The 25,635-nt window shown below is 53.1% G+C and overlaps 2 protein-coding genes across 6 annotated transcripts in view; one reads left to right on the top strand and one right to left on the bottom strand.

Moving 5' to 3' along the window:
* The first annotated feature begins 2,214 nt into the window (after positions 1–2,214).
* Positions 2,215–14,968, top strand: LOC123356275 (transcription factor CP2-like protein 1). Of its 2 annotated transcripts, XM_044999385.1 has the most exons (15): positions 2,215–2,352; positions 3,572–3,726; positions 3,928–4,001; positions 4,173–4,278; positions 5,356–5,462; positions 5,560–5,712; positions 6,608–6,718; positions 8,478–8,575; positions 8,662–8,716; positions 9,983–10,076; positions 10,731–10,821; positions 12,288–12,370; positions 12,946–13,091; positions 13,646–13,697; positions 14,279–14,968. In XM_044999385.1, the coding sequence occupies exons 1-15, from the start codon at positions 2,270–2,272 to the stop codon at positions 14,314–14,316; spliced, it is 1,446 nt and encodes a 481-aa protein (XP_044855320.1). In that variant the 5' UTR covers positions 2,215–2,269; the 3' UTR covers positions 14,317–14,968. The 2 variants fall into 2 exon arrangements, 1 of the variants encoding a protein (XP_044855320.1); XR_006575307.1 differs by lacking the exon at positions 14,279–14,968 and having other exon boundaries at positions 12,882–13,091.
* Positions 14,969–17,450: 2,482 nt separating this feature from the next.
* The window catches only part of FBXL20 (F-box and leucine rich repeat protein 20), a 72,681-nt gene continuing 64,496 nt past the window's right edge, over positions 17,451–25,635 (bottom strand). For all 4 annotated transcript variants that reach the window (XM_044999387.1, XM_044999389.1, XM_044999386.1 and 1 more), the window contains 2 exons: positions 24,334–24,546; positions 17,451–23,263 (listed from right to left, as the gene is read on the bottom strand). In XM_044999387.1, the coding sequence (XP_044855322.1) occupies positions 23,156–23,263; positions 24,334–24,546 (321 nt within the window). In that variant the 3' untranslated portion in view covers positions 17,451–23,155. The remainder of the gene's footprint in view (positions 23,264–24,333; positions 24,547–25,635) is intronic.

Genomic DNA, 25,635 nt, shown 5'->3' with positions numbered 1-25,635 from the left:
CCAGGTTTCTGGGACAGCGTGTTACGGCCTGGGCTGTGTGCTGTGTAAACACGGGCAGGGGGAGCGGACTCCGTGCACCCCGCCAGCCAGCAGCACGCCCCCATGTTTGTGCGTAAACACCACACGGGCAGGGAGCTGCTCTGCTGCCCGCCCAGGCCCAGCGGGATGGAACCGATCACCGGGGTGAAATCAGACGGACGGAGGGAGGGGAGGTTCATCCGTGCCCTGTTGCCCATTAGTTGGTGCCCAAAAGCCCTGGCCCGGGGGGGCATCCCCCACAGGCACAGATCTGGCTCCCCTGGCTCTGGGCTCCCCGCATGTAGGAGGCAGAGTGCGCCCCCACCCCAGCTCTATCCGTGGGGCTGGCGCAGCTCATGGGTGTCATTGCAGCAGAGGGACGGGGCAGCACCCGTGGCTGAAACGGCCTCCAGCAGCACCGGGTTGGGGGATGCAGAGCCGCCGTCCTGGCTCGGGGCGCTGCACAGACTCAGGGGTGAACTCGGGGCCCCAGGCTGCCCGGTCTCACGCCCGGAGCCCTGCCCTTTCACCAGGCCAGGCACAATTTAGGCCAACACAGGAAGGAGCAGCAGCCGCCTATTTTCCTAGTGTTCCCCCACCCCCTGCACTGTCCCCTGCTTCCCACCCGCCCCCTAGGCCACAGGCTCCCCTGACCCAGCCCCACTGCTGCCCCAACCCCTGGGCCAGAGACACCTCCCAGCCCCCGCTACAGTAAACAGGGAAGACAAGAATTTCCCCAGCTCAGCAAAACAAAGGGCCCTTGGCTCTGGGCTCTGCCTGTTTCCACAACAAACCCCAGCAAAGTGTTTGCTGTAAACCAGTCGCTCTTCCCTGCCCCACTCCCCGGGGCAGTCCTGGGCTCACCCCACCCCCTCGGCTCAGCCCTGGAGCCCTTTCCTGGAAGCCCGGGAAAGCGCCATGCAGCTGGGAAGAGACCCAGGCCCACACAGGCCACACAGCTGCTGGCGCAGCTCCACCCGCTCAGGGTGGGAAAACGTATGGTCCTTGACCCACTCAGGTGATGGGAGGGCAGAGCTGGGAACGGGGGAGACCCTGAGCCAGCCGCGTGCACGCCAGGTGGGCATTGCTGGGACAGACCGTGTGCCCGGGCGGAAAGGCCCATTGTGATCTAGTCTGACCCCTGGAGAGCCCCCTGCTTCCCGGGATAGAGGCCTGCAGTCTTCCTTCCCGACGTACACGGGTACACGTAGCCGCATTAAACCAGGCTGGCAGCAGCCGCAGAGCCCAGCTTTCTGAGCACTCGGCGCCAGAGCGGAGCCAATCAAGGAGTTTTGGGTTCGGTGCCGGGGTTCCTGCTCAAACCGGGGGCTGTGCAGACGGATGGGCCACTGCCGCCTCTGGGCCCTGCCGCGTCTGGCCTGGCTTCGCTGCTCCTCACCGTTTGCCTCCCCGCTAAAGCCACGTTGCCCTCCGTTTCAGCCACAGACCAATCTAGACTCTGCAGCGTGCGCCCACCTCGGAGATGCCCCATGGGAAAAACAGGCATGTGACATGGCAGAGGCAATGCAGGAAACCGGCCGTCACCGCCTCGTCACGCGTGTCACATTCCCTGTCGCAGCTTTCCCAGGCCCGAGTGCACAACATGACATGCCGCAAGCTGCAGCGTCCAGGAGGCGAACGGCCTGGGGGACGATGGCATGTCCGGGGTTTTCCTGCACCAGCGCAGACAGGGCACGGTAAATCCCCCGGCAAGAGAGACCCGGGCCAGCTCACGGCTTAGCTGGGCCATCACCTGTCTCCGGCGCCTCCAAAGCATGGGGAGGGGGTTACTCAGGCAGTGCCTGCTGTAAGGTGAAGCCCTTCTGGCCCAGCCCCCCGGGGACGGCGGGACGTGGCTACGGTTTTCTGAGCTTTGTGCCACGTCCCACCAGGTCCTTGCTGCCTCCTACCGCAGCTCTTGGTTAAGCGCGAGGGGCAGGAACCCGTCTCTGGCGCGTGGCTCCAGCACGAGGCGCTTTGCCCACTCGTGTCCCAGCCATGACCGCCCACCTCCTGTAACACGGACGGCTCCAGCTCCCGTCCTTCCCCTCCCTCCCCGCAGGGTGTGTCCAGCTGCTCAGAGCCAGCTGGACGCTGGCCAATCCTTCAGCACGTCTCCCTGCACACACCCACCTGGGGAGCCTGGGAGCATAAAGGCAGGTGCCAGGAGCTGCCTCTCCGGACAACAGCCACCCGCCAGCGCCCCTCGCTCAGAGCTGGGGACTCTTCTGTCCAGCCTCGCGCCCTCACCATGCTGTTCTGGCACAGCCAGCCCGAGCACTACTGGCCGGGGCCAGGGGAGATGTACCCCTGCTCCGGCGGCAATCTGCTCAGGTAAGTGGCTTTTTCGCATTCCCCAAATTGCTCCCCCACCCTCGCTGCCCCTGTGCCTCAGTTTCCCCCTTCTGTAAAACAGGAATATCAATTTTTGCTTGGGCGTGGAGAGCCTGCCCTGTGCTAGCTGGAGGGGTACGTGTGCGTGAAATGGACACACGTGAGAGGCGGCAGGGGCTCTCCTGCAAACTGCAGAAATGCAAGCGAGCGAGGAGAGGGGATTGTCCCATTTCAGTGCCCTCTGTATGTGGGTGTTCAGAAAAGACCCAGGTGCTTCTCTTCGTGTGTCTGACAAAGCAGTTCACAGGCTCCAAGCTCTGGATGGGAGAAAGGCATTTGGTTTTGGTCTATCCCCCACCCTCTGTCAAAAATTAGGATTTTTTTTTTTTAAAACCCCAAGCATGAAGGACCTTTCTGGCTGGCTCGTGCTGACGATGGATTGCCAAGGGCTGCCCAAGCTGTGTCACCTGTGATCAACGCACACCATGGGGAGACACGGCTGGTCTGATTGAATCCCCCCACACCAGCAGGCCCTTGGCAGGGACTGAACGTGGGGCCCCTGGAGCTCACAGCACGTGCTTCTGCTGCTGGAGCTAAAGACCCGGCTGGTAGCACCACCCCCAATAAACCTCTACACTGCGTTCAGCCAGGAGCTGGCAGACAAGAGCCCCCCGGGGTTAATGCTGGCGCCTTCCCAACGCTCGCAACCAGCCCTGGGAGGCAGGGACTAGAGCCGGAACAGCCGCCACCGGCCTCCAGCCAGCTCCCCGGAGGCAGGGCAGGATCCTTCCCGCTTGTGTTTCCTCCTGTGCTGTCCGGTCTAGGTGTCCCCAGGGCCAACGGGCTTCCACCCCCAAGGGACGATTCCAGGGTCCGGGGCATTTTCTTGCCACTCGGCAGAAATATTCCCTCCCCTTCCTCCTACCCCGAAATAATCCCTGGGGGCCCACCCCCCTTCAGGGCTGAGCACTGGCAGATGGGTCAGGATAATGCTTCTGAGGGGAAACTGAGGCTCAGGAGTGATGTGCCCAGGTCCCAGTGGTAGGAGCTGGGATGAGACTGGCTCCCAGGCCTGTGCTCAGGACACTAGGGGCTGGGGGGGAAGGGTGAGAGGAGAATTATACTCCCCTCCCCCCTTCCAACATGCTGGGAAGGCTGCGGGGAGGGGGCGCGCACAGGGGATGCCGCCTCCACCACCGTGTGCTCTGCTCTGCCGCAGGGAGTCCCTGGCACTGCCCTTCCTGAAGCAGGAGGAGCAGAACAACATCTCTACGTCGGCCGAGCTGCACTGCCCGGCCTTCCAGTACGTGCTCTGCACCCCCACCTCGCCCGCCATCAAACAGCACGAGGAGACCCTCACCTACCTCAACCAAGGTGAGCCGGGTGGGCCGTGCCCTGGGCGGGGGCGGGGGGCTGCACATGCTCCCGCTGTGATCGCATCGGCTCCCCCCAGCCAAGCCGGAGAGGCTAAGCCCAGAGGCCAGCAGTGGTCCGGCTGCCCACAGCGGGGGGCAGAGAACTCCTGGGGAGCCTCTGCCCGGGTCTCACACCGAGGGTCCTGCCGTCTCTTTCCAGGCCAGTCCTACGAGATCCGGATGCTGTGCAACCCCAAGCTGGGCGACTTCTCCGAGTGCCGGAAGCTGCTGAAGGTGAGGGGGGCAGAGAACGGGGCCTGCGCTGTTAGTGCCCAGGCTACCCCTGCTGCGTGACGTGACCTCTCCCTCCCCGGCTGGCCTGGCTCCATCGCCCGTCTGCTCCTGGCCACGGAGCCCGGCCGAGTCACAGCCTGTGACAGCGCCTGACGCCCCTCTCTCCCGCAGAGCGTGGCCAGGGTGGTGTTTCACGACCGGCGCCTGCAGTACACGGAGCACCAGCAGCTGGAGGGATGGAGGTGGAACCGCCCCGGCGACCGCATCCTGGACATCGGTGAGTCTGGCGGCCCCCGGGAGCAGCCTGGCTGTGCCCTAGGGATAGGGAATGGGGGGTGGTACCTGGTCCACACCCCTAATATCTATCTCACACACTGAGCACGGTGCCCCTCGCTCCTGGCATCTGCAGCCCAGCCAGCTCGTAGCTAGAATCCCATCCATGTGGGCAAGGAAGCCCCCGAGAGCAACGCGGCCTCTGATGTGGGCGAAGCGGGGAGGGCAGGGGTCCCTGGGTCAGAGCCGAGAGGAACCAGAACCAGACTCTGCACAGAGGGGACTCTGGGGGCAGGAGGAATCCGAGCTGGGCCTCTGTGCGAAGCCAGGCTGGGCATGATCCTATTCCTGTGCCCTCCCACCTCCATCGTGCCACTTACTGGTCCTGGCACCCCAGAAATGCCATCCCAGCCCTGGCAATCAGCTGAGAGTTCTGGGGGAACCCCTTGCTGGGGCTGGGCCAGCTCCACCAGCCCCCGCGGAGGCGGTGGGGGAAGGAAGCAGAGGATGAGAACAGAGGGCTGGGAACCAGGCTAAAGGAACTGGGGGCACTGGGGAGCTGTGATTCAATTCAGCGCAGCCTACGTGGGCGCAGCTCCTGCAGACACCGGGAGCTGGGCCACCTGTGAAGATTTGAGCCCACAAAGTGCTTACAGCACAGGACTGCGAGCCTGGACGCCAGGATCCTATTCTCACCTTTGGGAGGAAGCCTGGTCTAGTGGTCAGAGCAGGCATTGGGACTGCTGGGTCCTAGCCCCCGCTTGAGGACCTTGGGCTGGTCATTCTCTCGGCCTCACTTTCCCTAGCAGGAGAACAGCTCCCTACCCCCGGGGCTGGGAAGCTGGATTTGCTATGGCATAGGAGGGCTTTGCGATCCGGTTTCATGGGAGGGGTGAGAGCTCCGAGAACGTAGCCAGCAGGTGGCTTGGCAAAGGCTCACGGGCACTGGATCCTTCGGCCCCTTCTATTCCACATGGGTTCCTCCATCACGTCCATCCCTGTGGTGTCTGGGCACCTGCTGCCCCACCTACGCGTCTCCCTGGCTCCGCTCCTGCCTGATTCCTCTGTGCCCTGCTTGCAGACATCCCCCTGTCTGTCGGGGTGCTGGAGCCGCATATCCACCCCACCCTGCTGAACACGGTGGAGTTCCTCTGGGACCCCGCCAAGAGGACGTCCGTCTTCATGCAGGTCAGAGCACGGGCGGAGCACGGGGAGGGTGGAAAGGGGAGCGCGGATGGGGGGGGGGAGAGCCAGGGGGCCACTCTCACCCCTCCCCTCCCGGCAGGTTCACTGCATCAGCACCGAGTTCACGCTGCGCAAGAACGGGGGTGAGAAGGGCGTCCCCTTCCGCATCCAGATCGACACCTACAAGGCCAACGAGAAGGGCGAGCATGTGGATCACCTGCACTCGGCCAGCTGCCTCGTCAAAGTGTTCAAGGTGCCAGCACCGCCCTGCATGGACTGGGCACCCTCTCTGGCTTCCCCTAACGTCCGCTGCTGCCTGGGCCTGGGGGAGGCCGGGCGGAAGCAGCATTAAAACAGACGGTCGCGGTAACAGTCCTCCAGGGCAGGGGTCTGGCACCCTGGGATCAAGCCGGGGGCATGGAACCCAGGAGTCCAACGCACCATCCTCCAATCCAGCCACTAGATGGCCCAGCCCTCCCCTGGGTCCACGGCCTCACAGTCCTGAAGAGAACCCAGGAGTCCTGCCCTGCTGTAGCCACTAAATGCTGCTCCCTCCTCTCTGTCACTGGCGTGCAGGGTGCTGCTCCGGCTCTGCCCCCACCGGCAGTAGCTTCCCACAGCCAGGCCTGAGCTTCCACAGGATGGGGAGCAGTGCAGGCCTCAGCTCTCCCACGCTCCCCCCGAGTTTTGTCTTCGGGGTCAACTCTGTCCCCCCACCTCAGCTTGGCAGGCTGGCTGTCTGTCAGGAGGCCCAGCAGAGTTGCTGTGTGTGGGTGGGGGTGCACCAAGGGCTAGATTCGAAGACACCAGAGGGGTGCTAGCGCCCCTGTTCAGAGATTTATATATTGCCATCACCACCGCACGGGAGGCAGTGTGGTACAGTGGTTAAGACCCCAGAGTGGGACTCAGCACGCTGGGGTTTTATTCCCAGCTCTGACCCAGACCTGCTGGGTGACTGCCCTGCTCTGCCTCAGTTTCCCCATCACCAAAATGCAGATAGCAGTACTAAGATCCTTTGCGAAGATCGATGGCTGCAGAGAGGTAGAGGGTGCTGGGGACTTTCAGAGGACCATATCCTGCTGGCCCAGCCTGGGGGAGGGTCTGCACTTCCGGGGGCCAGTTGGAATCAGGGAAATTTGTTTTTTCAGCCCAAAGGAGCAGACAGGAAACAAAAAACTGACCGGGAGAAAATCGAGAAACAGTCACCGCAGGAGCGAGAAAAATACCAGCCTTCCTATGAGAGCACAGTGCTGGCAGAGGTAGGTTTGGGGCAGCCGTGGGGCAACCCCACAGCCCCGGGGCAGCTGAGAGGGGCACCAGCCTTGTTGGCACTGAGTTTCTAGCCGTACCTTGGGTCCCCCACGGCAGCCCAGCTGAGGGGTGTGGCAGTGCAGTGTTCCTGGGTAGGGGAGATCTGGGTGGGCCTTGACCTTTAAAGGAGCAGGATCGGGGCCAAGCTCTGAACGGGGCAGGAAGATAACCAGAGGTGTGTCCCCTAAGTATAGGGCACTTCGAGCTACGGTTAGGGTTCCTATGGGTAGGGCTGCCCGCCCTAGGGTTAGAGTTCCTATGAGTAGGGCACTTGGAGCTAGGGTTAGGGTTCCTATGGGTAGGGCTGCCCGCCCTAGGGTTAGGGTTCCTATGGGTAGGGCACTTGGAGCAAGGGTTAGGGTTCCTATGGGTAGGGCACTTGGAGCTAGGGTTAGGGTTCCTATGTGTTGGGTTTCCCGCCCTAGGGTTAGGGTTCCTATGGGTAGGGCACTTGGAGCTAGGGTTAGGGTTCCTGTGGGTAGGGCATTGGCAGCTAGGGTTAGGGTTCCTATGGGTAGGGCACTTGGAGCTAGGGTTAGGGTTCCTATGTGTTGGGTTTCCCGCCCTAGGGTTAGGGTTCCTATGGGTAGGGCACTTGGAGCTAGGGTAAGGGTTCCTATGGGTTGGGCTTCCCGCCCTAGGGTTCGGGTTCCTATGGGTAGGGCACTTGGAGCTAGGGTTAGGGTTCCTATGGGTTGGGCTTCCCGCCCTAGGGTTAGGGTTCCTATGGGTAGGGCACCTGGAGCTAGGGTTAGGGTTCCTATGGGTAGGGCACTTGGAGCTAGGGTTAGGGTTTCTATGAGTAGGGCTTCCCGCCCTAGGGTTAGGGTTCCTATGGGTAGGGCACTTGGAGCTAGGGTTAGGGTTCCTATGGGTTGGGCTTCCCACCCTAGGGTTAGGGTTCCTATGGGTAGGGCTTCCTGCCCTAGGGTTAGGGTTCCTATGGGTAGGGCACTTGGAGCTAGGGTTAGGTTTCCTATGGGTAGGGCTTCCCGCCCTAGGGTTAGGGTTCCTATGGGTAGGGCACCTGGAGCTAGGGTTAGGGTTCCTATGGGTTGGGCTTCCCGCCCTAGGGTTAGGGTTCCTATGGGTAGGGCACTTGGAGCTAGGGTTAGGGTTCCTATGGGTAGGGCTTCCCGTCCTAGGGTTAGGGTTCCTATGGGTAGGGCTTCCCGTCCTAGGGTTAGGGTTCCTATGGGTAGGCCACCTGGAGCTAGTGTTAGGGTTCCTATGGGTAGGGCATCTGGAGCTAGGATTAGGGTTCCTATGGGTAGGGCACCTGGAGCTAGGGTTAGGGTTCCTATGGGTTGGGCTTCCCGCCCTAGGGTTAGGGTTCTTATGGGTAGGGCTTCCCGTCCTAGGGTTAGGGTTCCTATGGGTAGGGCACTTGGAGCTAGGGTTAGGGTTCCTATGGGTAGGCCTTCACGCCCTAGGGTTAGGGTTCCTATGGGTAGGGCACTTGGAGCTAGGGTTAGGGTTCCTATGGGTAGGGCGCCCTGCCCTAGGGTTAGGGTTCTGACTTCCCTGGCTGGGAAGCGCACACTCGTCTAACCCCCCAACTGAGACAGGGAGGTGGTGGTGGGCAAGGGTGGTGACTAGGTCTCACCCTCCACCCCAGAGGTGGCTGCACGAAGGGGGGAGCTGCATGCAAAGCACAGCAGTGCTAGAGACGTGGAAACTATCAAATCCTCTCCCCTCTGCTTCCAGTGCGGCCCCTGGCCTGAAGCCTCCAGCAGCCCCAACAGCCCCCCAGCCACCCCCGGGCTCCCTTCACCTCACGCCTTCAAGCTGCTGCCCCCCGAAAGGTAAGCTGGAAAGACCCCCTGCTCTGATCACTCCCCTCCACCCCCGCCGCCTGCTGCAGGATAACCGTCTCCCTTCTCCCTGGCAGAGGTTGTTCCTCGCCCAGCTGCCCCTCAGACAGCCCAGCAGAGAACACGGCCGAGGTAAGAACCTGCCTGGCGCTTCCCTTTCTTCACTCTGCTTTTCTTCCACCCCCACCCTGTGCCATGGCCAGCTGCCCTCTGGTGGCAGGAGGGGACCTCGGCACTGCATGTAACAGAGGAACCATCATTCCTTTCCCGGCGGGCGGGTGGAGGAACTCAAAGCACTTGCTTATCAAGCGAGTCTCTGCATGCTGCAGGGTGGGTGTTATTGCACCCATCTTGCCCGTGAGGAAACTGAGGCAGAGAGACTAAGTGACATGAGCCGATGCCCTGCAGCAAGGCTGGGGTAAAACCCAGCGCAGAACCCAGGAATCCTGACTCCCATGAACCCCCTCTAACCCTCCACTCATACATCCCCTCCTAGAGCCCGGTGCAGAACCCAGGAGTCCTGACTCCCATGAATCCCCTCTAGGCCCCTGATTGCATGTTCCCTCCCAGAGCTCAGTGCAGAACCCAGGAGTCCTGACTCCCTGCTCCTTCTCTAACCCCCTGATTGCACATCTCCTCCCAGAGCCCAGCACAGAACCCAGGAGTCCTGACTCCCATGAACCCCTCTAGGTCCCTGATCACGTGTCCCCTCCCAAAGCCCAGTGCAGAACCCAGGAGTCCTGACTCCCATGAACCAGCTCTAATCCGCGATCGCACATCCCCTCCCAGAGCCTGGTGCAGAACCCAGGAGTCCTGACTCCCTGCTCCCGCTCTCATGCCCTGATCACGCTCCCCTGCCACTTGGGAACAGAACTCAGAGCCCTTTGCTCCTGTTCTAACCCCTGTGCCACACAGGGACCACCCCAGCCCCGCTACCGGAATAAGCTGCGGAGGTAACCAAGCTTCAGCCATCCGTGGATGCACTGGGGTTTTTACTGAACCTGCCCCATACCCTGATGAGACAGTGGCTGGCAAGAGATTGCAGGGCACAACTACCTGGCATGCCGGTGGGATTCCTGCAGAGGTTAGATCCCACGCCTGGGTTGGGACACTGCAGCATTTAGTACTAGGACAAGGCCTGGGGGTCTGGGCCCAGCTGGGACAGACGCTGAAGGCGTTCAGGTTCCTGGGGGTTACCAGCGTCACTCTGCACCTGGAGCCATGCCTGGCGGCTGTCTCCGCACAGGCGTCCAGCTAGTCCTCATGGTCACTCCACCAGGTCCAGGGGACCCAGGTGAGTGCTAGGCTGAGGCTTGCTGAGTAAGTACAAAACTCGTGATTGGGGGCTCAAGCCCACCTGTCACTCCAAACACTCCCCTCTCCATCTGTCTGTCCCAGGCTCTCAGTCCCTGTGCCTCCATCTTGGAAACCCAGCAGTGGCTGCACAAGAATCGCTTCTCCGGTTACTGCAGGATGTTGGCTAATTTCACAGGTGAGGCCGCCTCACTTCCTGAGCCCATGAAACTAGGGAGAAGTTGGGGGGCCGCGGTGGGATGCTGAGTTCTGGGCCAGGCTCACCCTTGCGTGGCTCTGTCCCGGTCCTAAGGGGATGCTCACAAGACAAATACATCTCTATGCTCTGGAGAGGTGCTGAGATGCATGGATAAACTCCGGGTGGCTTGGATGATGGAGAGGTTGGGGGTCAGAGGGCGTGTCTGTCCGTGCCCCTGGGGACCTACCATTGTCACCCCAGAACAGCAGCCTCCACTTACAAAGGGACATGGGTCACGTGACCGGTACCAGCTCTGCCAGCTGGGCTCTGGCTTGTCTGAAGAACCCAGCTGAGCCAGGGGCTGGAGGAGCAGCCTGCTCTGAACAGGTCCATGCTGCCGGAGTCATTGGTCTGGCACAGAGACGGCTGCCTTCATCCCCTGCTGACCTAACCCTCCTCTGCGGGGAGCCAGGGGAGGGTTTGAAACAGACAGGAGTCCTGCTCAGCTCAGTCCCACCCAGGGAGACGCTTTCCTTCCCCAGGCAGGGACCTGCGGCATGGCACATCCGGCCCCTGCCTGTGAACTGCTCCGCCCTGGGATTTAGCGCTGCACTGGGATGATCATGCCAGCCACATCTGTCTCTCTCTTTGCAGGAGCCGACCTGCTGAAGCTTTCCCGCAGTGACCTCATCCAGATCTGTGGAGCGGCTGATGGGATCCGGCTCTCCAATGCGCTGAAAGCCAGGTGTGAGGAGGGAGAACTTCACTCTGCATCCTGGGCTGGCGGGAGGGGGAACACAGGGTCCCCTCCTGCAGTCCTCAGGCAGACCCAGAACCCACTGATTTGCACTGCAGTAGCACCTAGCAGCCCCAGTCACAATCCAGGCTCCCACTGTGCTAGGAGCTGTACATACAGAACAAAAGGATGGTCTCTGCCCAAATGGCTTTATACTCTAAGCAATCGCTTTGCTGCACCAAGTCACTGCTCTACCTCGCTAGCAGTAGCTTAGAGAGAGTCTCCCTGTCTCCTTTGCATGTGGCTGGCGCCTGTCACGAGTCAGTAAGTTCTCAGTGCTGTCACAGGGGGTGGGATGTGGTGGCTATAGCCAGCCCAGGTTTAAGGCCCCGATTTCAGGGAGGGATTAGTGAGTTGGGCCCCCCCCCCCAATTCTCAGAGGGCAGGTGCTCAGCCCTTGTAAGGAGTCTGAACTTGGACCCCTACAATCACCAATCACCTTTGGAAATCTTGGCCTCAGCCTGCAGGAGGTGGTGCAGTGGGTGGCTGGCCCTGCCCGGCTCCCCGCAGGCCTGTCCGGGCAGAGCTAAGGGGCCAGGACCGCGGAACAGGCTAGTCTTGTGGCGCTTACCGCGGAGATAGGGCCAGGGCTCTGCTAGAATTGCAGCAGCCATGGAGCGATAAGGTCCCTGCGCAGGCGGACAGTGGTGACCTCGTCACAAGCCCTGGGGTCTGATGCTGCTGATCTCAGGTGACGAGACGTGGGAGTGTCATGGAGTCACAGCTAGCTCCTCTCCCAGGCTGTGCAGGATCATTCCCTCTTGCACACCTGGGTTACCATTCCTTCCAGCTGCTCTCGGGCCACGGGCTCCTGCTCTTCAGCCTACATTGCAACCCTGCAGTTCACCCCCATTCCCCAGATGCTCTGACGCGTGGGGTCTCATCCCAGCCTCCTCCATCTACTAGGCAATGCTATTGCTATCCCCACCCCCGAAAATAGCACAGCCTGGGCCCGGTTAGCTCTGTTCACACAGGAGTGTGTTCCACTCTCACAACCACAGTAATACGTCTCTCTCTCTCTCACACACCCACCCACCCTGGCTGGGGCAGATCAATGCACGTCTAAGGGGTTAATTACAAGCTTCTCTTCAGCTGCAGAGGTAGGGTAGGGAGGTGGGGTGTCCCTGAATTCCGCAGAGGAAGGAGGGGTGTGCATTTGAAGCCCTGTGCCAGGGACCCAGGAGATCTGGCTTCAGTTCCCAGCTCTGCTAGACTCCCTACGCAGCTTCCAGTGAATCACAAGCCCCGTGCCTCAGTTTCCCCACCTGTAAAATTGGCATTGAGGTCTTGTGGGGAGGACACGTGCACACACGCAGGCAGCACTTGACCGGTCCTGGATGCAATACACGATAAATGAGCATGGCTACAAGAGCTACAGGTCGATAGGCCAGTCAACACGCTCTCCTCTCCCACAGGTGCGTCCGCCCTCGGCTCACCCTGTACATGTCCAGGGAGCCCCAAGCCAATGGCAGAGACAGCCCCGAGGACTCGCCCCCAGGTAAAACAAGCAGCTACTCTTCACTGTGAGTGCTCCCGAGAGCCAAGTTCAGGGAGCCAGGCCAATGCTCCTTTGACCCTGGGCTGGGCACAGGAAGTCTTGGGCTCAGGAGAGATTCTGCACTGGACTCTAGCTATGCATTTCTGGTGCACCCATCCATGCAAAGCTGCCCCTGGCTGCATATTTGGCTCAGGGCTGGGGCCACAGTCCATTGAAGCCAATATAATTATGCTGGGGAAGAGGCTAAGATCCCCCCGATGAGCAACTGTATAAAGCCTTTAGTCAGACAGCTCTTCCTAAACAGTGGATCAAGCCCTTGGCTTGCAACCAAGCAGTGGCTGCCCTGCCTCAGGTCAGCAGGAGCTTTCAGGGATTGGGGGCAGCTACAGCGGCTGCATCTGAATCCAAACTTCCTCATACTGCAGGAGGGGCTGGAGCTGGGCTTGCAGGGCGGGTTTGTCTCTACTGCAGCTGCAGGTGATCCTGAAGGTCCTTTTGTCGCCTCACAAAGCTCTTGGGAAGGGGAAGGAAATCCCGGCACTGGCTCACTTCCTTTTGGGGGTTTTCTTTGGAAGCCACATACCAAGAGGTCTATCTGGAAGAACTCACTGCCACAGAACTGACCAATAAACTGGCAGAGCTGCTCAGCCTCCCGGCCAACCAGATCCAGCAGGTTTCCAAGCAGGGCCCGACGGGGATTCACATCCTCATCAGTGACCTGGTAAGGAGGGATCCAGTCTGGGAAACCTGCTCTTGCCTTCAGCCATTCCATCCCCTCCCTTGCTTGGCAGAGCCTGCTTTTGTGCTGGACTGTCCCAGAAAAGATCAGCTGCTGTTGGTGAAGGGGTAGAACATCACATGGGGGGGGGGGTCAGAAGGATAAGGGGAGTCCCCCTTGCACTGGCCAGTACGTGCATATCCTGCCTTGTGTGGCCTTGCGGCTAGAGCATTGGCCTGGGACTCAGGAAAACTGGGTTCTAGTCCTAGCTCTGCCACTGGTCAGCTGGATGACCTTGGGCAACTCACTTCCCCTCTCTGTGCCCCACTTTCCTGTAAGACGGGGATAATGAAGAAGATGGTGCTTTGAGATCTACCACCGAAAAGTGCTCTATAAGAGCTGGGTATTATACATCAGCAGGATGACCAAGCAACTGGTACCCACCCTAGCAATTTGCACCCTGCCTCTTAAAATCCTGCCTCAGCACCGCTGAAGAATGAGCAGCTGACTCACGCCCACGTTCTAACCTTGTCTCTTTCCTCTCTGGGGCACCGCAGATGGTCAGAAACCTGCCAGATGAATCCTGTTTCATAGCAGCTGTTACCAAAGGTATATGGGAAAAGGAACGGGCGGGGAAATGAGCAGTAAAAACAAGCCTGTGAGAGGAAACTCCAGTCCAGTTGTGATGGCCCTGGCTCACGACAGAATGGGGAAAATGACTCTCATGAACATTGGTCATAAAAGAAGAGGGAGAAAAAATAGACCCACATGAGGTGGGAAGGGGGCTTGGGGAGGTTTTTTGATAACACATTTTTGGGATCTACCTACGCTGATCTCCAAACACTTTAATTTATAAACGCGCCTCCACTGAAATGCAGCTTCATTGGGGGAGGAGAGAAGCAGCTAAGGAGCACTCAGCACAGTCAATAGAGGGGGAAGCAGATGGCTACTACAATACAGCCTGCTCTTTGCTAATACTGTATCTGCACAGCTGCCTGTGCAGGTCTAGTTGGGGGTGGGGAAGGCTCCTTCATTCTCACCGTGCGACAGGATTTTGTGCTGTCCTAAAGTGCTGTCTTACGTCCTCTCAAATGCACGGAGAAGCCCTCGCTCAAGCCGAGTACGAGACACTAGGACTTCATTTCCCGATCGGGGAAAGTGACGGGTGCGTGTGCTTTTGTCTCTCTCAGTGCAGGCTCCAGAAGGCTACCACTTAATTTTAAGATAGGCGCAGAGCGACCTAGGACAGTTCAGCGCCGAGAAGCGCAATGAGAGAAGCGATGCCAAATCACTGTCTGGACCCAAGGGAGATTTCCCCACAAAGCAGCTGGTGAAGAAGCCAACAGGAGGATTTCCCAGTGAGGCAGTCCCCTCCCAGTGCTGGAAAGAATCTAGGCCAGGACAGCCGCAGCGGCCCAGGGCTGCATTTGTGAAATGGCCATGTGCCTCCTGGTTGAACACATGTTCTTTGTGTAGCCTTAAAGTGCGGCACATTATGTTTACACGGATGCTCCATGGCGGCACTGTCGTACACACAGCCAGTGGCCTCCTGCATCACGCAGGGGCTCGGCCATACGGAGCTCACCTCTAGGCTGTTGGTGCAAATCCAGCATAAGTCAGTAATAATATTCAGTCACCTGGAGGCCTCTACGTCATGAGGTTAGTGGGGGAAATCTGTGGACAGAAGACCCAATGTCCAGTGAGCTGGGCACCCGACCCCCTTGGGAACCTTTTCAAATCCCTGCCTGCTGGGGAATCCCCTTGCCCCCCTTTAAATTCTCCCCTTCACAGACCTGACTTGTAAGCAAAACCTCAGACTGAGGTAAGCAGGCTCCTTTAAATATTGTATCATCTGGTTTAATGTTAACACTGAAAACCAACTGCCGTTTTTAGAGTTCTATTTTTATTTGGATGTTGTATTGTCTAATCCTTTTTATATTAAAAATATCAGCGCTGAAGCTTCAGTCTATTACTGCCATCTGCTTCAGTTTGGGGGGGGGCGTTAATGGGATTTCAAATCCCTCTCTGTATCACGGCACGGGGACACCTCTTAGTGATTAAACTAATCACTAGCAACTAGTTTGAGGGCAAAATGTGGGTGTGGGGACCAGGAGGAGTCCGGCCTGCTCAGACACAGGACTGGGCTGTTGCACACACTTTTTTCACCGTACAAAGCCAGTGGAGTACAAAAGCTGAACGCTCCAAGCCCTGGCCCTCCATTTGGACCCACACAGGCAGAGCCTTGCACAGGCATGGAGCCCTAGTGGGATTGCCCCCATCAATACAACTGCAAAAGCAGGGATTAAGATTACGCCCCCCCTCCCCACAATCTCTTGGGTGCAAAGGCCTGGCTGGTTCAAACTCCTCCCCAAAACCATGTTCTGTCACTTGTATCCTGACAGGGAGCAGGCGACTCACACCTAAGGCACTGTTGACTAGTTAGGCTAGGACTGAAATGCTTAAAAAGCCTCTGGTTAAACTTTGGCATTAGGCTCAACGCAAAGCGTCCCCCCTTCTCTCTCGTTTTTGTATTAAGCCTGGTTGCTAAAAATGATTTTTTAAGAAAAGCCCAGAGCTCTGTTTTGTGCGCCACAATCAGCCATTGAAACGGGACTAAGGAAAAGAAAAAGCTGTTGAACCTTGGATGCCTTTGCTTCCTACATAGGAGGAAAAATAAATCTTAAAATGAATGTGCATTCACTTCCAGGGTTCAAAATCCCCCTGCACCTTCACATGGGCACATCTTAGTCACTCTAGCCTATGAAGCTTAGGACAAGTGGGGAGGTGTCGTAGTTTTCCCCAAGCTGAGGGGTGGCCCCCTATGTTTAGCTTTCATTTAAGAAAAACATCTGGCCCTTATAGCGCTGATGAAAACCTGCTGAAGATGATGCAATGCTGTCTGCAGCAAGAAGCATCTTTCAGAAAGGTGATAACTACCCACCCATAGAGCCTCAATACAGTGAGGACTCTGAATGCGAACAATGACCCCTCACATTCAAAGAGCCCCTCTCATCCAGCTGGGAATGAAAATGTACCAAGGGAACCCAGATTTCTTTAACTAGATACCTGTTTACATCCCCTTATCTGCCTTCCAGTCAAGTGAAAGAGAAGCAGTGTGGTGTGATGACACATTAACAGACCAGACATATTTCACTTGCCATAATTAAGGCTGGAATTTTCAGAAGCATCGATAAAGGGTGGGACAACTCCCATTGCATTTGGAAATTAGGAACTTAGCTCCTATACGCCTGTGTAAAGAAACCCTTATCAATCCTAAATACCAGGGATGCTCAGCACTAGAATCTCATCTTAAATAGGTTGGTTTTCTCCCTTTTCTGAACAGTCTCTTGTCATTGTTTAGCCACAGACAAATCCAAACCTGACTAGATACAGCGATGGACCTGGGAGAAAAGCTGGCGGTGAATGAAATATTGATGAAGCTATTTTTGTGGTCTGTCGCTATACTCCGTTCCTTGTGACGACTACTCACCTGGGGTTTTCATGTTCTCTTCTTTACAGTCTAACTAGAGGGGTTCCAAAGTCCTGTAAATTACAAGTTTAGGATGCTTTGAGTAGGTAACACACACACACAGTTATCAACAAGGACTGCGGGGGGGTGGGGGCACCTCCCCCCCAGGTTTGGTACTATGAAAGGAGGATAAACAGAAGAAGGGAATATCCTTCTTGGCTTCATCACAATGGGAGAACAGTGGTGTTGGGGCCAATGTGTCAGTGACATTCAGCTGTTGCCAAATATATTAACACTTGGTCCTTTAGTAACAAGTCTTCCACTTAAGGATCTCAAAGCACTTTACAACGTAAGCCTCAACATCCCAGAAGATTAGGTCCATATCATCCCCATTTTACAGATGGGGAAAACAGAGCACAGAGCAGTGACTTGCCCGAAGTCACACTGTGCATCAGTGGCCGAGCCAGGAATAGAACATAAACCCCCAGATTCCAAGTCCCACACTCTGGAAAAAAGAAAGTGAGCCATTTACTTCAAAAATAATGAGAGTCACCACACGCATGCGCCAAGCAGCAATACCAAGGACTGAGGATCAATCAGGACATGTAATCGTTCCCCCAAACAATTAAGATCCTCTTTAAGTTGCGTTAATGGTGGGATTTCAAAAGTCCTCAGTGTTGGCCTAACTCTGCTCCTGTAAAGCCCAGCCAAAGTGTGTAAGAAACAGAATAGGTTAAAGAGCCTTTGTCAGATGATCCTTGGCTATTTGCTGTGTGACCTCTAAATGCAGTATTTGTGGGCACTCCTTTGCACTACCATCACCACAATGCAACCTCAGCGTTAGTCAGGATTACGGCATATCACACAGACAAAAAAAAGTACAATTTAGCTACATATATATATTTTTACTTTTAGTTAATTGGCAATATTATATCCACACTTAGTGTCCAGGAGAGGGGAAAGCACAGATTACAATATCATTAAAATAATATTTTACAGATCTCTCTCTATAATATATATAATTAAGGGAGTGTATGACAAGGTTCTAACTTGTGTGTCCAATAAATTAGTCTAATGGACATGATGCATCCACCAAAGTTTAAAAATATTTAAAGAAACCCTCTGCAACACATACAACTTTAAGAGAACAGTACACTCAACAAATCCAAAACTGCAGCTATCTGGATTGGATCGAGATAAGAGGCGGCTGGGGGGAGAAAGAAAAAGGAACGATAAGACAAGAACATCAGCCCAATCCTGAATGCTAAAAAGCAAACAATAAAACAAAAAAGTCTTCTCAGCACAATAAAAACTATTTCTTTGAGTTAAATTCAATTAAAATTACGAGCCCCACAGCCAAAAATAAAAAGAGTCTGAACCACCCTCTGGAAAAATTGAAAGCCAGGTCAGAGCTACACTACAAGGTGCCACCAGCATAGCTATGTTGGGAGGAGTGTGCAAAAAAAAAAAAAAGACACCCCTTAGCTGGCATAGCTATGCCGGAAAAGTCCCCAGTTTAAATGCAACTGTCAGAATAGTTCATGTCGTTTGGGGACATGGTGTTACTACGCGGGTGGAACTCCTCTTTCTGCTGGCATATGCGGCATCTAGACGCCATACTAATGGGCTACGCGAGCATAGGCTCTGTAGTGTAGACATGGCCTTAGTTCAGGAATTTGGTCAGCTGCAGGAATCCACAAAGGTTAAAGATTTTAGTGCGGCAGGAATGGCCTCAATGGGAAAGGAGGATTGTAGGGGGTGACTGTGCAAGAGGGATTGTCATGGTGAGAGCTAAGTAGTCTGCAAGACCCCATCTGTCCTGGCCTTACAGCCAATCTAAGCGTCACGCCTCAACGCATGGGTAGCCAAGCTGATGACATCTGGACAGAATGGATGGGGCCAAGACTGATCAACAGCTGTCACATACTAACCTTGCTAGGCAAGGGTGCAGAGGGGTCCTAGGAGAGGGATAATGCACATCTGAGGGGACATGAGGGAGATTGTCGCAGTGGGGACAGTAAACAGAGGGGTGAAGGAGAAGCAGAGGCGGGTTTGGTGAAGCCGGCAATTTCACGTACCTTGGCTGTTGCTTTAAAAAAATCACTGTCCAAGTAAAAACAAAACCAGAAGGTAAACGTGGTGTGGAAAGCTAGACCCATTCGGTGGCTGCAAGGACATGGCAACATGTGATAACCTTTTCCTCCCCTGCCTGCCGGGAGGTAGGGAGAAGCAATAGGAGAGTAATGCCCTGTCACAGTGACAGTCACTCCACTGTGGAATCCAGAGGTACAAGGCCATGTTCCCTGCAGCTGTAAACGACAAGGGAGCAGAAGTGATCTGAGGTGGATTGTAAACAAGACGAGAAGCGTTTAAAAAACCCAGCAGACTTCACTGGAGATGTGGCGTTGTGCTGAGGAATCCACTCTGCACCCGGGCTACTGCAATTGCCACCAACTGTGCAATTGCCCGCAATTGTGTGGGTTTTGGCATGTAACCCAGGGAAAGGTTATCCTCAAGGATGGAAATGAAGGGCTAAGAAGGCAAGATACCAGATTTTTGAATGTGGACTGTGAAGTTTTTGGCCTGAAGCTTTGAAAGATCAAAGTATGTTTTTTGGTACGTGCCTGGAAAGCCCTTAAGAGGTTAGGCATGGGGTTGGGAAGCCCAGCGCTGAGGGGCAGGATTGTGACTCCCGGTGCCTGGGAGTTTTCTGGTTAACTCTGCAGTATCGTTGGTAAAGCCGCACAAAGAGAAAAATCTGCAGTTTGGTCAAGTTGGGTGGATGCCTCTCACAAAAAACAAACACTAAGCCACACTCTGTGTGGACAAAGGATCACAGGTCCATTCAACCCTCGGCTCTGCCCACCCCCACTAATAGGACACTAGTGAAGAATCTTGTCATACTGGTCTCCCCTGCACCCCCCCTCCAAAAAACCAAAACACAACACCATGGGCCAGCCATGAACAACACATTTGATTAAAATAAAAAAAGGAAAAAGGAAGAATACAATAATGTTTAGAAAATAGGAATTTTGTTTAGGTTTTTTTTTTAAATATTCATTGTGACAGCATGCTACACCTTTTCGTCCCACCCTTTTCAGGAGCAGCTCTAGAATCATGATTGAAAGTACTGCTGTCTTTTTTTTTTTTATTAATTAAAAAAAGCCTCTTATATTTGGTTGTTAGAGCTCCTCACAGCACCTCTATTGGAGGATGTCAAATTCCATTAGTCCAGAGGTTCTCTGTCTATTCTGTGAACCACTTTGTACGAGACACATCTTCATTTACTTTACCTTCTTGTCTGTTCTGAAGGTCGTCCCCACTCCCCCTCCCAAAAGTGCATCGACTGGTGCAGTTTGAGAACCACTGCACCAGTCCATGGACAACTCTCGGCTGCTGCTGCGTGTTGAAAAGATAGATACAGGTTACGCAGAGGAATTAATACATGGTTCAACCTATACCATCACTGTGGATCACATGGATTTCCATGGAATTACCCCAGCAATTTAGGCTGCATGTGGGGATTTTTGGTGGGTGCGCAAGGCGGGAGCCAATAAGTAAATGCAACAGTCAATGGCCTGATACGTCTTTTTTAAGACCTGCACTGATGGTCGCTGGAGACGACACTTTCCAGTGAAAGAAGTCTGGTGTCCTTCAATTTAGCTCACATATTTGGCACAAGCAGAAGTCTTCAAATCAGATTAGATAAACAGCACAGGTTTGCTCCTCGCTGAACATCTAAGAAGTTCCACTTCCCCCTCAAAAACCTCCACCCCCCTAAATGATGATCCCTTCATCTCAATACGTGATACCTCCTGTATTCATCAGGTCAAACAATGGTGCTCAAGTCTATTACCACCTCTGCATCATCAACACTTAGGCTGAGACATAACCCTGCCTCCAGTGCCTAGAAATCCCATATATCTGACTGATGGCTAACCAAGACAAAGTGGGAATGCACCTGGGACCTATGCTAGAATTCCAAACGCCAGAGCTTGTCCAAAACACTAAACTGTTGAAGTTCTTTCCCTACAAAGGCATTCTTCTGCTAAGACAAAACTTAGAAAGTGGTTGTTTATTGGTATTTATAAATACAAAACATAAGGAGGAGACCATTTAAAAGATTCTTGACATAAATGGACTCTGTCAAGTAGTTTGGGATGCCACACAAATGGTTACCCTGTTTAAGAAAACACTTTGGATTCTAAATTAAGTGTGTTCCTCCCCCCCCCAGCAATCCATTGCCAAGAAATTAAACAGCTCCTCTGTAGTTGGACTTACAAAATCACTGTTTTTTCTTCTCCTGCCCCACCAGAAATTAACTACAAGATTATTCCCAGAGCTGTGCTAACACTGACCACTTCCAGTGCCCAAATTGACATACATCTGACTTGCTCAGGAGGTCAATAAGTTGCAACATTGTAAACCCGTAGCCAGGTTCCTTCTGACATATTGAAATCAAGGGAAAGTAGCAAGTTTTGCAAATGGAATTTGAGCTCTGCTGTTGAGGGGAAAGATTATCTCAGCTTCCAAAAAAAGGCTTAATGAATATAACAGATATAAAAATTAAAACCTGTGGGGGAAAACAGCTGTCAGTATCCTTTTAAACAGTGCATACTGGGTTTCTTCTATGTGCCTTTCCAGCAGATTCACACGATCTCGCAGATGCACAAACACATACTGATGGATTGGTGAAATGAATTGTAGATGAAGGAACATAGCTTATACAGTGCTTAAAAATGACCCTTTTAACTGCCTGAATGACTCAGGTGGTGATGACAGCCTGGGGAAGGTAACACGCTGCCCTCCACATAAACGTGCAGGGGAAAAAACAAACCCTCAGAGCTCTGAAATCTATTAGTAGTACTTTAGAAAACCATCTCTTCTCCCCATCTCCTGTAATTCTTCTCCATAAAAGGTGGAGTGCCACTTCCTCAGTCTCTGACAATTACGATGATTAAGCATACTCATTCCTCTGTATCTCAGTCAGTCGGGAACAATTCACAAAACATGTGCTCTCTCTTCTATCGCAGAGTGCTGACAGCAGGAAAAGAGCAATTCCTTACACCTGATTGCTCCTTCCAGGAACCTGCTATAGTCGGATAAAGTTCAGCCCCATTAAGCCCGCAATGCCAGCGCGTCTGTTAGCATCTTTTGTGCTGGGCAATCTGGACTCCTGATATCAAGGAATCAATGATTACATGGAGGCTCTCTTAGGTTCTCTACATTCCCTTGACGCAACAGGGTTAAGCTTGCCTGAATCACTCAAAACGCAGCTGCTATATAGATCAACCACGTCAATGTGCTAGAACATCCAACTTTCAAAAAGTGTGAGGAACTGGAAGCATGGTATATCCTTGTGACATAGAAGAAGCTCCCATTTCACTCAAATGGATGCTTCTCCAGAACAAGACACTTACCTGTGGAACATGCAAACGTCAGCAAAGTTGCTGAGAGTTCACAAACTCAATACACGACAATGTGGCAATAATCAGTGTTAGATTTTCAGGTCTTCTGTCCCTTCTGCTTCAAACAATGAGTCATTCCTTGATGAGGGCAACAAGCAGTAATGCAATTCTGATTTTTTTTTCTTTTTTGGGCAGGAGCCAGGGAATCAATATTAGTTGGACTGTAGAATGTAGCTGTGTCCCCTGTATTGTGAGCTATGTTCTCTTTGCTGGGGTAAAACTTGAAATGCAAAAGAGGTGAGACCCAAATATTGGTAAAAATGGGCAAACAAGCCCATGAGATCCTAGCCTGCGCTCCACTCTCTTTCTATTTAAGCTCTTTCCATCAGACAGGCAGTTTCAGGCGCAGCCTTCTAATGGTAAAAAGTGTCTTATTTTTATTGATAAATAACTTATGTTCAATAATCTCAAAAAATTACTAAATTAGAAATCTGTAAAAAAAATGAGCAGTGGGTGGGGTAAAAAATTGAGCCCGACATTACAGATTTCAAGCTATATCATCACAACAATCTAGGAAGCCTCTGAGCTGAATGCTACGAAACACAGAAGAAACTGATGAACCTTCAATGTGAGCATGCTCAGTGTGTTAGCATGGAAACAAGGAAGTACCGAAGCACAGTAAATCATGTCTCACAATGGCTGCTGTTTTCATTCGCTTACTGAAGAACGGAAAACAAAACCTGCTTTTTTTTTTGGACAGTGGATGCAAGAATAAAGCACGTTCATTTCTCTCCCCTCCCCCCCAACTTCAAAGGATTTTGGTGCTGTTCCAACATTAAAAAAAAACAAGAAACAAAAACCAGCAGCAGTCGTTTGGGTTTTGCACAACCCCCTCCCCAGTAGTTTCTTCTGAGCATGCCCAGTAGGAATGGTTCAGAATTGTATCAATCCACCTACAGCAAAAGACAACACATATCCAGCTCCCATGTCACAGAGTTCATCAGTTGCTGAAACAGGTGGTGCGTGTGTATATGCGTGTGTATGGGTGGCTACAGGGGCCCGGTGCCACAGCCCTTTTCACTGGCCCTTGCAAATGACACTGGGATCTCTTTCGTTGAAAATACAGGTGTCCACTGTAATTCTAGAAGTGTAATTAAATACTCAGTTTGCAAGGATGACCAATTCCAATGTCATAGGATGATGCAACATCTGCAGAAGCGCTGTCTGCTGCCCCCTACTGATGGAGGTGGAGTCACAGGAGCGAAGTAGGCATGGACTTTAATATTGGGTAAATGGGTCTGAAAAGATAAACACAGTATTTAAAGAAAGAACAGCTGTGGCAGTGCAATACCCAGTCACACACAGGCGAGCAACTGAAAAGCGCGTAAGACACTGAAGGGCCTAATATTTTTTCTGAGCTTGGCCACCTAAATAAAAGCATGTTTCCTCTTTCACAAAATATCAAGCCTTTTACAGACCTGAGCAGAGGGTTGGAATTTTATCTTCCTGGACTGTTACCAAGTTCTTTTTCTCATCTACAATTTCCCTTTTCTGCTTAGTGAGGGTGGCCTGGAAACCTCTCCTATTCCAGCAGAGTTCACCAAAACCACATTTCCTCACCCAAAAAAATCCTTATTGGATGAGCTATGGAGAGGCAGTGATAGCCTTAAATAATAGTTTTTTGCTCTTCTTTGGTCTAAGATGCTATAGTTTACTTATGCCAAGCTACTAATGTTAAATGATATCATGAAATAACAGTCAAACTTTACAAATTTGCACTGTGACTTGGGGACATATTGCAGATTACCAAATTATTTGAATTAGCCAGTAGGTTAAAAAACAAGTTGTAAAGGGTAAGGCATCAAGAGATGCTGTGCAAGAGATTAGATTGAGTTATTTACTAGCACATGGGGAAATATCAATATGAAGTGTTCTGTCATATACTTCATCAGATTACTCAATATGAACACTAGCTCAAGTTATTTCTTTGCTGAGAAGTGAGGCGAGACTCCCAGGTTTCGAGGGGGCATCATCCGGTTTGTGGATCTGTGAAGTGAGCATTAGCGAGCTGGCTTCTCCCGTACTCCTTTTTAGTTCTATTCAGCAGGAACTGTAACTGGATCCTACACAGAAGGAAGGGAGCATTCCTTCCCCACCAGCTAGTGCTTACCCGTCATCAGCCTTCTCTTGAATGAAGCAGCTATCATGTTAACAGATGATGGCATTACCCTTGAAGCACTCAGGCATTTTAAGGACTTGGTCTAGATTATAGTGAGTCTGGATCCTCACAACCACCCTCTCCCCCATCCAGCCATTTAGTAACGTGTAAGTAAAAGCCTTGGTTTGGTTTTTTTTTGTTTTTTTTTACCCTGAGTCTCTTGATTCCTGCCCGTGTGATCTGTTGACAGTCATAAAGTTCTATCCTCTCCAGGCTATGGCAGCTCTTCAGGTGTTCCAAGGAGGCATCTGTGATCAAAGGGCAGTTGTCCAGCTCGATCACTTCCAGTCGGTCATGTGCGCAGGCACCATTCCCCAAGTGACGAATACCATCGTCTGTGATCAACTCACAGTGCGACAAACTCTGCAGCCAAACAGAGGTTGTTAGTGGTCTCTGGAAACAGTACTGTACAACCATCAAGAACACCAGGCTAGGAAGCTTTCTGGAGAGATGACGGGAAGAACTGAAATAAAGTCCTAGAAGGATAAAACACCCTTGAGCAAATCTGCCATATCACAGTTCTGGGCATGTCTGCAGTTGTCCCTTGATGCTGGAGAGGGCTGTGAACTCTGGTGATCAGAGTCCCTGTGCCTCTCTCTAACTAGCCAAGACTTCTGTAGGCCACAGAGGAAATTCATATAAATGTAGATGTAACGGAGAAAGGAGCCAGTCAAGTTATAGAATCATAGAAATGCTGGGATGGACGGGACCTCAGACCCCTGCATTGAGGCAGGACCAAGAATACCTAGACCATCCCTGACAGGTGTTTGTCCAGCTGATTCTTAAAAGCTTCCCATGACAGTGATTCCACAACTTCCCTTGGTAACTTCTTCCAGTGCTTAACTATCCTTGGAGTTAGACAGTTATTCCTAGTATCTGACCTAAATCTCCTTTCCTGCAGGTTAAGCCCATTACTTCTTGTCCTTCCTTAAGTGGTCATGGAGACCAACTGATCACTGTCCTCTTTACAACAGCCCTTAACATATTTGAAACCTGTTATCAGGTACATCTCCCGACCACCTCCCGGCACCTCTAAAGATGCCAAGGGTTGTTTTTTTAATTTAGCCTTTCTTCATAGGTCAGTTTTTCTAAACTTCGGATCATTTTGTTGTCCTCTGAACTCTCCAATTTGTCTAAATCTTTCTCAAAGTTTGGTGCCCAAAACTGGACACACAGCTGAGCCCGCACCAGGGCAGAGCAGGGTAGAAAAAAATTACCTCCCTTGTCTTACATACAACACATGTACAGCCATGTAATGTCAAAAGAAAACAACTATAAAGTTTACCCGCTCTTCAGTACTACAGTATTATACAGTACCCCAGTCACAGTGGTGATACTATTGTGAGCTGTAGGTACTGGATCTGTAAGGACAGAGACTTTCATACCATTTGCGGGTTGCCCTTATTTTTAAATATTCTTGTATGTGAAACTGAACTGTACAGGGAGCTGGGA

Source organism: Mauremys mutica, chromosome 25 (assembly GCF_020497125.1).
Source record: "Mauremys mutica isolate MM-2020 ecotype Southern chromosome 25, ASM2049712v1, whole genome shotgun sequence".
NCBI lineage: Eukaryota > Metazoa > Chordata > Testudines > Geoemydidae > Mauremys > Mauremys mutica.
This window is presented reverse-complemented; position numbering and strand designations above follow the sequence as displayed.

What these genes read in the sequence shown, in the direction of transcription:
- LOC123356275 (XM_044999385.1), top strand. Translation starts at nt 2,270, where the DNA reads ATGCTGTTCTGGCACAGCCAGCCCGAGCACTACTGGCCGGGGCCAGGG. An exon ending in CCTCACCTACCTCAACCAAG is followed by an intron (nt 3,727 to 3,927) that starts GTGAGCCGGGTG and finishes GTCTCTTTCCAG; the next exon opens with GCCAGTCCTACGAGATCCGG. An exon ending in AAGCTGCTGCCCCCCGAAAG is followed by an intron (nt 8,576 to 8,661) that starts GTAAGCTGGAAA and finishes TCTCCCTGGCAG; the next exon opens with AGGTTGTTCCTCGCCCAGCT.